The 13103-nt window shown below is 52.1% G+C and overlaps 1 protein-coding gene across 3 annotated transcripts in view; it reads right to left on the reverse strand.

The window, feature by feature from the left end:
* Positions 1–6305: 6305 nt before the first annotated feature.
* The window catches only part of PRRX1 (paired related homeobox 1), a 36547-nt gene continuing 29749 nt past the window's right edge, over positions 6306–13103 (reverse strand). For 2 of the 3 annotated variants that reach the window (XM_067001505.1, XM_067001506.1), the window contains exons 2-4: positions 12361–12536; positions 11928–12109; positions 6306–7348 (exon numbers count right to left, since the gene is read on the reverse strand). In XM_067001505.1, coding sequence (XP_066857606.1) covers positions 7210–7348; positions 11928–12109; positions 12361–12536 — 497 coding nt within the window. In that variant the 3' untranslated portion in view covers positions 6306–7209. Of the gene's footprint in view, positions 7349–10577; positions 10647–11927; positions 12110–12360; positions 12537–13103 lie in introns of all 3 variants that reach the window. The other variant, XM_067001507.1, reaches the window with a different exon arrangement.

The raw sequence follows: 13103 nt of genomic DNA on the forward strand, positions 1-13103 counted from the left end.
TCAGCGAACGGCCAGTTGAGATCACGATCCGCTGTGTCCAACACAAATACACCCTCACCAGTGACACAGCTAAGTGGAGTCACCCGGAGTTATGGTTTCCTTTCAGCAGACATTTCATCTTCAGGCTGTCACTTTTGCTTGGGTCATGATTAAAACAATAAACCCCAGAGAAGCCACCCTGCTCCCCGTCAACAGCTGCTTCTCCTCCTCTCTGCTAGCCATTCGTCACCGAGAAGAGGGAGGGGAAGCCAAAGACAGATTATTTATTATTATTACTATTATTATTAGAGCCTGCCATGCTTGGTAAGCAAGCTCTCCTCGGTGAAGCCCTGTGTGGATCTGTGGTGCATTGTGTGCTGACCTCCAGGATCTTTACCAAGTCATTGCCCTGGGTGGATTTTTACCTCTACCTCTGAAAACCTTCTTGGGCATTTGTGTTAGGTCAGTGAAACCCCACCACGACAAACAATATCCCCGGTAAGTGCATCACCTCGACTCCCAGCCTGGTCCTTCTCAACTTGACCCAGCAGCCTGATCTCCAGGGGCTCTGCTCCTCCTGCCATGTCTCAGCTCAGCCTGGGTGAGAACCTGTGGGGCTCTCATGGCCTTAAACGAGCTGGGAGATGGGAAAGGACCAGGACCCAGGTTGTCCTCTAAGCCTGTAATACCATTTTATCCATGTATGCCATTATCTTGGAGGAGAAGAGCAAGATCCAGCCACCTGGACTGACCACAGGGCTTGTGGAGCGGTTGGAGGAGACACCTACAGCTGCCCACGGGAATGGTGCTGGAGCAAACAGCCTTTGTCCCACCAGGCTCCAGACATGAGGCATCCTGCTCGGACATCTCACTTGAGGCTCAGTGACACATGGCCATGGCAGGCACACAACAGCCTTCCTGGGAGTTTATTTTTCAAAGGCTTGACGTGTTCCACTTCAGCAAGGCTGGAAAAATCTATCGTGTCAGCACCCTAGCCGTGCCTGTGCATATTTGCATTTTCATCGTGGTATTTTTAGAGATTTCCACTCCTCGGCCCGATTTGGGATGAAGTCAAAAAATCAGAAATCTTGGACGCTACCGCAGGAAAAGAAACTTCATTTTTCAGCCGGCTTTAGATACAGCCCTTGGACATGGCAATAAATCTGCTGCCAGCCTGGAGAGCTGCACCCTGCCTCCAGATAAGGGCCTGGCGTGGCCCAGGAGGGCTCTCCCCCCCCAGGGAGGGGCTCCCATCCCATCCTATGATGAATCCTGCCTACACCTATAGCTTGTCCGTAGTACACACACGTTACCAGGCCCATCCCCAGTCCCTGGAGGGAAACCACAGCACTGCCAGCAATGCTATGGGGAGTCACCTCAAGAGCATGGGGTGACCGTTCCTGCCCAGGGACGGAGGAGAACTCATCTCCTTCTCACGTGGCTGCTTTGTTTGGCCAAGGCACTGGAAAGAGTAACTCTAATCTCAAAAAAAAAGTTGTTAAAAAAAAAAAAAGGATGAGATTATAAAATGCCAGTTGCCATTTGTCATCCCTCAGCCCGCTGTTAACTCCCACTGTGCCTCTCCCTGCCATGACACAGGGACATCGATCTCCCTGGGCCTACTGAAGGCATTTGAGCTTCATCACCACAGCTCGAGGTCTTGGGGTCCCAGCCCAGCATCAACCATGGGACCCCAGCATATGGTGGGAAGGATGCAGGGGGGCACAGGGCAAGGTGTAACCTGTTACCACCTTTAAAGGGGAAAATCCCTTACTTTCTAGCTTTATTTAAGAAAGAAAAAAGTATCAGCACCTGGATCTTAGATGGTGTGATGTCCTCACAGGGGGTACTGCACCTTGGGGTATCCTGGTCCCAGCAGCCTCCCAGGAAACCCCAAGGGTGGGGAAGAGGACATGGGCACACCATAAGGTCCTTGCCCCTGGCTTTCTAAGGAAGCCCACCCAGGCTCCCAAGAAGGGACATTCCCCAGGGCATGATGCAATTTGGGACTGGCCAACAGCCCACCTCCTCCTGCAGCACCCCGGGTTCTGGGCTTCAGGCTCAGAGAGCAGATAGAAACCCACCCCAGAACAGGAGGGAGGACTTGCCCAGCTGCAGGGCCCTCCTTCAGCATCTCCCCGACTTGGATTCTCACTGGGAGGAAGCCTCAAATCAAGAGGTCTCATGTTCAGCGGCTGCTTTCAAACGTTCATCCTCGGGAAAAGGGCGATGGATGAGGTACCTGGGGTCCTGAGCAGAGGCCATGCTGAGCAGTGCAAAACCTCGCCAGCGGGTGGCAAGCAGGAGGTGACTTTCCTAGAGCAACAGAGCCCAAGTGAGTTAGGTGCCTACTCCCACAGGGTAAGAAAACACCATATGGGTGTAGTGTCAGAGCTCAGCAGCGTCAGTAGGATGCAGCCATGGGCTTCCTCTGCCAAGCTTTTTGGCCAGGATGATAGAAACCTGCATTTTCTGAGCAGGTTGGGGTGCTGAGGAGCCCCTGTTCCCCTCCTGCGGGCAGCCCCTACCCGGCCTGACCCCATCCCCACCCCGCTGCTGTTTCCTCAGCGAGGCAGGCCTCCACCTGCAGGGCCCCACGTCTCGATGAGGCTCTGACAGTCCCGGCCATGGGTCCTGTGGAGAAATCCAAGCCAAAATGGGAGCTGGAGCCCAGTGGGGTGGTTTCTCCTGGTTCATAGCTGAGCAGCAGCCGTGGGGGCGAGGAGCCCCGGCGCCGTGGTGATGGACACCTGCCCAAAGGCTGCCTTGGCTGAGGCGAGCCGGCTGTGGACATCTGAGGCTCGTTTCAACTCCGTCCAAACCATTCCAGACCCAAAAAGCAACTTGGAAGCTGCACTATTTGCAATTCTCCTTCTTTTGACAGCCAGGAAATAGCAAGCAAGGGGTTGACACTATTATTTCAGCCCCGGAGGGGTGAGCGATGGGCTTTGTAAGGAACACAAGCTTGGCTGGCCGCAGGTGACTATGGAGATGCCCACCTCCCCTTCGCAGCCCCCCCCAGGCCTCCCCTGCCCTGGTTACCCTGACCCAGGGCTCAGGATCACAGCAGGAGGCTGGCTCACGGTGCTCAGGATTCCCAGCTTTCAACCCCGAACAAATCCCTTAGAGGCCACCGACGGAGGTCACCGAAACCCACAGGCCCTGGAGCAGGGCCTCACCATTGCCTCCTGCTTGAGCCGGGGCCCTGCACTTCTCCAGGCACCGCAGCAACCTTGGCCCTCTCCAGATAAGGGAGCAGAGCAAAACCACAAAGCTCCAGGGGGCTGAGAGCCCCCAGCATCCCCCCTCCGACAACAGGGGCCCACACCCTGAAGCACAACTCATCAGCTACACCCAGCCTGCACCCAGCTCCGTGCCCTTCCCCAGGGAAAAGCTCTGTGTTACCACCTGCTCCTATTTTAATAGCCTCCTGCACTAATTAGCCCTCGTTAGCCTCTGAGCCTCTTCTGAGCACCTCCCTTGCTTGGCAGTGCTGCCTCCTCCCTGCTGAGCCCATCTCTTTTTTCTCCTCATCCAGGCAGTGGGACCCGATGCATTTCCTCTCCTAATTTGCTGCTTCCCTTCCTTCTGCCCCTCCTTGATGGTCACTCCCCACACAGCACCCACCTAGGGGTGCTCAGCCCCAGCTCCCCTCTCCTCTCTGAAGGAGACCCCCTCCTGCTCCACTTTCAGCCCCACGCACTGGCAGCCCCCAGCACAGAAGGCACCAGCTCCAAAACCACAGGGGTGTCTCGTCTCTTCCCAAAAAGCAGCTCTTTAGGGGAAGTCTTCATGGATGCTTCCCACCTTGTGCTCCATCTGAACACTGACAGAAGGATCCTGAGGTTTGGGTACAGGCCTGGAGGCACCAGCCATGTCCTCTGGCTTGCACAGTGCAGAGGGGTCCCCGTCTCTCCTGGGGTCTTGCATGGTGTCCCCATGCCCAGCCTGATGGGGTGGGCAGCCCCGAGCCCCCCAGCACCCCAGGGTGCTCCCCAGCCCCAGCCCGCACTGCAGGACCCAGGGCACCAATGCGTGACACAGGTGGCAGCTTGTAGAAAGGACAGTGGAGGCTTTCCCCCCTTTTATTGAAAATGATCATTTCTATCCTAGTGCAAACACTGTACGTTTTACATCACAAAGCTGGGGGTAATTTACGGGACATGTTTCCATCTGGGAATCCCTCCCATGGCGTCACATCCCAAGCCCCAGCAGCCTCATCAATCATCTGTCCTCAAAAAATGCACCTAGAGGGAATCAGGTCCCTACTTCTGGTTTGGGAAGGGTGAGGTTGAGAAACTAGCGCTTGTTCAGAGCAGGCAAATGTGCCTCAACCATTTTTTCCCCAAACGTACCCAAACTTGGTGATAACCGGGGTAACCATGGCAGCCTCCTAGGCGCTGCGGCTGCAAGTCTCCTAAAACCCCAGAGAACTCCACTCTTTCAGGATAAAGCCCTTCATTTGCACATATATTTACAGGTTCAGTAAAACACAGGTTAAACATACATGATGGTAACGTTTCGCTTTGGCTTGATAGACAACGAGATGCTGCGTGTTGGCCATCAGCGAGAAACAACAAAACCCATCCCTTGATCCATCTGGGCTCTGTTCAGCAGCTCAGTGCAAGTGAAGTGATGCCGACACAGGTGCTCTGCTTTGCATCTTGATGAGGCAAGACCCCACCAAGCCTGGAGGTGCAAACGCTTACACAACCTTCCCGCGGGAGCAGCCCCACGCAAGTCAATGCAATCCCTCCCATGACCGGAGTGAGGAGTGTGACCAAGGGTTTGCTCAGGGATTTATGTGAGCTCCTTCATGTAAAGGTCATAGCATGGGGCCAGGGGGGGATATCTCTGCCCAGAGGTGGGTACCAGGAGCTCTCCAAATTGTCCTCTTGGTAATTTCAGAAAGGGGTGCCCTTACACAGACATCCAAGAAAGCTGCTCAGGGTGATTTTTTTCTACTGCAAAAAAGGTGAGCAAAGACAGGGGAAAGCCACAGGTCACCAAAATGCTGAAGGACCCAGCTGAAGCCTCCGAGGCAGACACTTGGGCAGCCTCAGGCCACCGCAGGGACTGTGTTCGGGCTGCTGTCACTGCGGGGGCATTGGCGGATCCCAGCAGAGGGCAACAAGGCAAGGAGAGGGGAGAGGATCAGGGCGAGGCACTGACAACTAGCTGAGTAACATTACATTGCACTGGGTCCTTTTTCTTTCTGATCTTGCAGGACATGTTCTCCAATCGCTGCCTCTGTGTAGGGACAGGAACCAAGAATGAGTTTCCAAGTGACAGCTGAGATTTCCAAGGTGATGACCTGGCTCTAGGAGCTAAAACCACATACTCATGGTAGAAATATTTTGGTTTAGAAGTGCTAGCTCCCCTGGACTATAGAAGAAAAGGGGGAAAAAAAGCTCTAAACGTAACATCAGGAAGTTCTTTGAATGCAGTGCTTGTTCAGTCTCACTTTCCCTGCCTGTGTTCTCTTTGCAAACAGAATCTCTTATTTTTAAATTTGCATCCTGGTCACAACTGGGTTGCTTCTTTCCTCAAAAATACCCATGCAGGAAGAAAAAACTTTCCACCAGCAACACATGCAGTCACCAGCACAACTTACACCGCTTTGGGTTTATTATTTTTTTTTCCAGTGTTAGGTCAGATACTTTGGCTGGCTTTCCATTCATACTCTGCCAGTTTAATTTTCACCTTCACTCTAAAGAGATTTATTTCCCATTTCCTGCAATATTATTTTAGAGTATCAAACCCCACTGTCAGACATCTGCACGTGCCCAACATGTCTGCAGCAAAGGCCAAGATGCAGACCTAAGACACCGTACCAGAAATATCCCTCAGGACTGAGCTTCATCCTCCTTCCCCAGTGACCCAGCCTGGACCACGGAGTAGCTCTGCTGACTTCAGTGGGGCAGGTGGGGAAGGCAGATGGGGGTGTTATGGGAACTGGGGGGGAGACACGGTCTTTGTGTGGGATGCTCCCTGCTGAGACATGACCCATCCTGAGGGACTGGCAGAGACTTTCCATGGGGTTTCCCTTTCCTTGCGTGTTCCCCAGAGCCCCAGGATCCTATCCGATTGGCACGCGAGATCCTCGCCTTGCTCTACGAAGATGCAAATGCCCAAGAGGAAAATCTGTATAGAAGCATGGCTCCCTCCAGCTCCACTTCTCTGGGGTTTCTCATGGGAAGATAATGTACTGGCCATTTCTAGTGCTGCCTGAGGCCACCGGGAGGAGTTGTGACAAGGGTGAGAGAGGCTGCGGCTGGAATTTCAACGCATGGCTCCAGGAACCTGGATGCAGCACAAACATCCCAAACATTTTCAATGGATTTTATTTCGTTTAATAAAAAACACCAACCAAGCTTGCATGTATATCTTATATATATAAATATATACAGTATATATAAAACAAATGCATCTGGACAATGCCTCTCCCTGTGGCACAAACCGTAAGGCATAGAAAGGAGTGTCCTAACAGTCCTATTCTTGGCACTACAGAGCGACCTCCCCACTACATTCCCCCCCCCCCACTCACAAACGCACACTGGCTTTTCTCTCTTCTTTGGCTTTTCGAAGCGGCAATCCTCAAGGAAGCAACGCAACACTGCGAAGCCCAAGGTCTTCCTCGCATCTCAGGCCGGTCCAGGCAACCCAGGAAGGATGCCCCCATCTCGTCGCGCTAACAGGATTCTCGCAGTCTAACGGGAACGCCGCTGCCTCTGTGGCACGAGGGACTCAGGAGGGGGATGCAGGGTCGGGTGGATACAATGGGAAGCAGTGACCGAACAAATTCTTCTTCTAGGGTGAGCCGGGGCAGGGGGAGCAAGCTTTGCATCTCAGCATGGTGCTGGGCAGGAGGCATCCGCAGGCTGAGATCAGCAGAGGTTTCTTTTTGCAGTCCCATACAAAAATGGAAAACAACAAGGGTGAGACTGTCCCTAACTGAAGAAGCTCGTAGTATATTGAGCAGAAGCAATAAACCTGACAATAACAAGAAAAAAAATGGTGGCATTATCCCAAAAGGAAGGAGGAACCTTGTCACTCACGAGCGGTTCAGTTTGCTCCCGCTTCGGTCCCAATGTTCAGTTCTGGGTTGGGGTTGGCTTTTTTTTTTTTTTTGTATTTTTTGTATTTTTTTTTCTTTCAGCACAAACAAGTTGCGAAGCAGGACGGGTGCTGTTGTATTTTCTCCTTCTGCGAAGCAGCTGCCTCCAGTCGTTAATTGACTGTGGGCACTTGATTCCTCTGTAAACTATATTCCTTTGCCTTCAGTCTCAGGTTGGCAATACTGTTGGCCATATTCATGCCCTGCGCCGGGCTGGCGTTGGTACACGTGGCGGAGTAGGTGGCCATAGCACTGCGGGGTGGAGAGAAAGAGAGAAAACATCAGGTCAGACAAAGCAGACGCGCCGCAGAGAGGTTAAACCCTGGGGATCCCACGCCTGCGGGATGTGTTTCTTACGTGAGCAGGGAATTGTCACAACCTTTTCTTTAACACCCTTGTAAATCTCTGTGCTGCGGTCCACAAACTCAGGGACAGCCAACGCCAAAGCTGTTTTAGTCAACAGGAAAATTTCCACTTCCTATTCTCTAACCCAAGAGGTTTGCAATGAGGTCAGGGTGCCCGGCCTGCCAATTAGACCATTGTCCTTAGAAGCATTCCCACTGGAAGCAATATCTTTTTGATGAGACCAATTTTTGGTTTTATTGCTTGAGAAATCACGTCACTGCTGAAACACATGTTGCTTCAAAGAAACACCCTGGGAAAAACTAATTTCAACAATTGTGATACTTTTTGGTTGCAGCATTTTGGAATGAAAATTTTCACTTTTTTTTTTTTTTTCCTCAAAACTTCAGCTGATCATATAGAACATGCCTTAAAAGCTGAGGGAAGGAAAAAAAACATTTTTGCTTCCTTCAAATCACGTCTTTGTTCGTGAAAAGCAGTACTTTTGGCAGCAGAGGCTGAACAAAGATGTCAGAGTCCTTTCTTATCCTACCAAAAATTTGCAAATCTGCTTTCCAGACCGCTAGAAAACTCGTTTAACCCATGCATCCCAGGTTTTCTTTCTCCCCCTTTTTTTTTTCCCCTTTTTCCTTCCAGCTCCGACCTCCAGGACTGGAAGAGCCTTTCCAACAGCAAATCTTCCTGGAGGGCCGTGGGTGTTTGCTGCACGCACAGACCCAGGCCATGGGCGTGCACGCCCATCCCAGAGCATCCTTGTCTCCGTGGGGCAGAGCTGACCTGCCACAAGTTTAAACACAATTCAGAGCTGTCTGAATCCTTGGGCTTTCGGGAGGTGCAGACCAGTGGTATTAGTAGGTCCTGTCCCAGGCCATGTTTCTCACGTTATAATCAGGGGAAAGAACTTCTCCAGTGGAAACATGACGGCTTGCAGCTGTGGAAATGGCAGGTAAGACCTGTGGATATACAGCTGCTTGCACCCACCCAGGGAAAAGCACCAAAAACTGTCCCCAGGAGGGAAAACATTTGGGACACTTTTAGGGTCTCTAAGAGCTACTGGAAGGACATGGAGGAAAGACAGTGAAATACACACGTTAAAATACAGGTACATCCTTAAACATACAGACTTATCCTTTTTTTTTTCCTTTATTCCTTCAGAACAACCCAAGAAACTTCATCCCCTCCAGCAGCCCCGAGTGGAGGAGCTGGTGAGGTGAGCTGCAGCACATCCCTGGGGCTCAGGGATGCTTCGGCTCTTCCCAACACGGAGTGCATCTGCTGCACTTCCCTGGGGACCAGGACACGATGGGGCAGCACGCCCAGAGCGTGCCCCAGCCGGCCAAGCACCCCCTCCGCTCCCTCTCCGTGGCCACCTTTGGGGTGGGGACCTCACCCTCTGCCCCATATATCAGCAGCAGCAGCACAAGCCCTACGCTGACGGGAAGGTGTTGGGGAGTCTCACAGGGTGCATGGACAGCTGCACATCTCGTCTACAGGGCACATCTCCCCCGCAGTTTTGTGCTGGAAGGAAGGAGAAGAGCCTGAAGGATGCTCCAGCTCAGATAAAAGAGGAATTTTCAGCCTCGGGTGAAAATTGTCCCCATTCTTTTGCAGACATTCATAAATTTGTCTGTATTTATGACTGCTCCACTATCTCCCTTACTGAGACTCAGGTTTCCTCCCCTCCTCCCTCTCCCTCAAGATTTTTTTTTGGCATCCAAACCCGTATGTAACTGCTGCCCGAGTCCGGTCTAAGACTCTGGGGAGCCTCTTGCTCCCAGCTCCCCAAAGGTGTGGGGGAAATTGCTGCTGGCCCCGAAACCTCTGCTAATCCAAAAAGTTACAGAAACACGCTTCTTTAGCAAGTTACTCCACAAGGAGCAGCACACATGAAGGCTGTCTCCAAATATTGTTATGGCTTGAGGGGGTTGCTCCAGAGTCTCTCCGGGGTCTAAATAATGGTTGAAATCATCCCACAGCCCCCCCTCCCACCCTGCTCAGGCAAAAAAGCCATCTCCTTCTTCTCCTCAGCTGCCTATTTTCATGAAACACAGAGGAACATCACGTTTCTGAGACCCAAAATCCTTCTTTCAAGTACAGTTTTCAATGGCCCACGGAGTCAAAGGTTGTTGGAGTGGGAAGTGCAGGCTGACAGCGCGACTGCTAGTCTTGTTTTCTTAGGAACCTACGCTAAAAAATGTCTAATCAAAACATTTCAACTTCAAAAAATAATAGTATCTACTTGGCTATCTCTGTGACACAGATCTGCAAATAGCTTGGGTTGACCTGTGGCTGAATGTATTTGGAGAATAAACACTCTGATTGAAAACTTTCCCCAGATCTAGCAGTAAAAACAGCCACGGCCACGCAGCTCTCAGCCGTGCTCCCAGCCCTAGCCCAGACTTGCTGTTAATCAGAGCCTGGCAGGGCAGCTCGAGGAGATGGGGAGGGAGCAGAGGGCCATGCAAACACTCTTCACGGCTATTTTTCACCAAGCGTCCAATATTTTAATAATCCTACCGAGTTCAAAGCCTACTTGGGGCTGTGACAACCTGGCCCAGGTGCCCATTAAAATGAATATGACTCAAGAGATGAGAGAATTATTCAGGTTGGAGAAGACCTCTAAGATCATCTGCTCCAACCTCTAACCTAGCACTCAAGTCCACCACTATACCATGCTACTAAGTTCTACATCTACACGTTTCTTGAAGACCTCCATCAGGATTAGAAAGCCTGGGGACAAGAAAGTATCCAAGGGTCCTGGCCACCCCACAGTGTGGAAACCAACAGCTCTGCTCCTCTGCCAGTGCTCTCCATCCCATTGCAGGGGCAGCGGGAGGACGATGATCTCTCCTGCTTCAGTGTGTCAGCCAGTGGGAAAGGCTCAACGCTGCAAATGCCTTTGCTGAAATGTCTTGGCTTAAGACAAGGGGAAGACATCAAGACATTGGGGAAGCGTCTTCTCACCATGGAGAGGCACAGACAGGTCTGGATCTCACCTCAGGGGGAAAACATCTTCCCTAAGGCTTTCCCTTCTCCCTTGCACGCCCCAGATGCCTTGGGCTTCCCCTTGCCCAGAACAATCCCGGACAGCCCTTCCCGGTGTGCCCCTGGAAGTTACCTTTGCAGGGTCTTCTCCTAGAAGCCGTTATGAAGCCCCTCGTGTAAACAACATCTTGGGAGGGACGATCTATTTTTAAAAGTGTGAGAGGTAGAAATAAGCCACGCGTGTTCAGCAGGGTGCTGTGACCAGAACAGACTTAGCAGGGCAGGGAAGGACCTGTGCTTCTCTCCCCTAAACTCACCACCTGGACTCCTCCCTAGGACGTAACACCAAGGAGCATTTCATAGAGAGAAAGCCTTAACTTCTGAAGAGGGGCTTTGCCAGACAGCAGTCCTCAGATAAAATCAGGAGGGTAAGGGCCATCTCCAAGACCAAAGTGGTGGTCATCAAAAGCATCCTTTGCAGTACCTGGAGTGCATGAACCTATGACTTCTTGTTCTGGAACTACGGGGTGGACAAGGGTGACCCCATGGAGCTGAAGCAACAAAAACTATCAAGGATGCCACGTGTTTGCAGACCTCATTGTGCAAAATTATGTTTGGGGTACAAAAAGGGGATCAAGGCGACTAAGGAAGAGAGGGCCTGGGCCTGGTGTAACTCCTACACGTTACTGGCTGTGACAACACCAGATGAACAGGAAGAAATCCAGCCAAGGGCTCCAAGGTCCTGACCAACAGAGAGGCCGCTGTGCTACAAACACCCACCAACCTAATTTTTAACTGCCTGCAAGTCAGCTGGCTCCCCACAGACCAACATAGCCTGTGGATCTTGTGTCCACACCCAGTTCCCACTGGGTTGCGGATGGCACGGAGGCCTGAGACGTGCACGGACAACCCAGCTGCTCCGAGCAGACCAGGGCCGACTCATCTGTGCTTCTTTACTGCCACCCCTTAAGCAGTGCAGGCTGCAGGAGATGGATGTTGAACCTCAGTGTGCCACCCAGAGACACCTGGCCCTTACTGCGGGCAAACCACATCGCAGCACAATGGCACGTTCACGCACGTGTGTGCTTCAGCAACTAGGTCCCAAGGAAAGGTTTCCCTGTGCTTTAAACTGGATGCACAAGGGAAGCAAGTGCCATCTCTTCTGCTTTCGTGTACGTTTACCTGAGTCTCTTTCAGTACTTCCTGAACTGCAGAGAAGGTGCAGCCTCCCAGGGAACCAACTGTGGGAGAGCCACAACGATGCTGCACCAAGCCCACCTGGCAAGCCTGGCAGTGAGATGGACTGGGATGGGAAAAGCTAAGGGAAACCAGTGGGGTGGTGAAACCGCTGCACCCTCCAGCTGTCCCAAGTGAATATAAGCAGCCCGTCAGAGCTATTAAAACAAACACATCTGAGAACCACTCTCAGGCTGCTCTAAATTGTGCCAGAAACTGGTGAGCCCCAGAGGGGTTATTCACTCACCTGTAAGGCGAGGCAGTACCCCAGGAGAGATAGTCGGTGGGTCTCGGAGCTGGGCGAGGTACTATGGGCTGCTCCACGGCGGTCACGTCCCCTGAGTAGGATTTGAGCAGAGAGGCGTTCTTGCTGGCCAGCATGGCCCTCTCATTCCGGCGAAACTTCGCTCTCCGGTTCTGGAACCACACCTGGGTCGGGAAGCACACAGACCCACCACGTCAGAACCAGCTCAGTAAGACTGGGCGTGCTGTACAACCCCTTGAGTTCCCCAATTCACTTTCACCTTCAGGCTTGCAAACTAAGAGCTGAGCAGCTTGAGTTAACAAGAGCAGCCTGAGCAGAGGACATGTGGACTTTGATGATTTCTTCTGCCATACTGAAACACCCGGGATGGCACCACCTGGGTGAGGTGTGTCTCCATACACGCTGTGGGAATTACCTGAACTCTGGCTTCAGTGAGGTTGACTCTGCGTGCAAGGTCTTCCCGTACAAAGGCATCGGGGTAGTGTGTCCTCTCAAAGACCCGCTCTAGTGCCTGGAGCTGGCTGCTGTTGAATGTAGTCCTGTTCCTTCTCTGCTTTCTTTTCTTCTTCTCTTCTGAGTTCAGCTGATCATCTAGGAGAGAGAATTGGAGATATGAAAACCTAGAAGTTTAAGAGCCCGCAGCAGTCAGGTGATGTGCGTGTTAAGAAGCAGCAGGGCAGACAAAGATTCCAGTATGCCTTTCCTCACTGTTTGCCATCTCCAGAAGCTCCTTTGATTTGCAACCTAGACATACCCAGAAGTTGCCCCTAGAGGATCAGCTACCTCAGGAAGGTTTCACATCACTTTTCAGGAAGATTTTCCCCATCCACTCCCTTGCCCTCATCTGTCTTGTAAGCATCTTTCACGTATGTAACAAGTGCACAGACTTAAGGTGCTGGTCTTTACCCCAGCTTCACTGACAGCACGATTTACAAAAGACATTGCAGGTAAACACCTGGAGGACCTGGGCGTGCCCACAGACCCGATCTGCCTCCCTGCTGCACCCGTCAACCAGGAGCCTGCCACATCCAGCACTGCACTGCGGGCTGCTCTCCCCAGGGTCCGTCAGGAACAGGGGGACCGGATGAACCCTTTAAGTGTGCCACGCTAGTTCCCATGTAACAAGGAGGTGGAAAGCACACTGACCCCAAGCATTCA

The sequence above is a fragment of the Anser cygnoides genome, chromosome 8 (genome assembly GCF_040182565.1).
Source record: "Anser cygnoides isolate HZ-2024a breed goose chromosome 8, Taihu_goose_T2T_genome, whole genome shotgun sequence".
NCBI classification, from domain to species: Eukaryota; Metazoa; Chordata; class Aves; order Anseriformes; family Anatidae; genus Anser; species Anser cygnoides.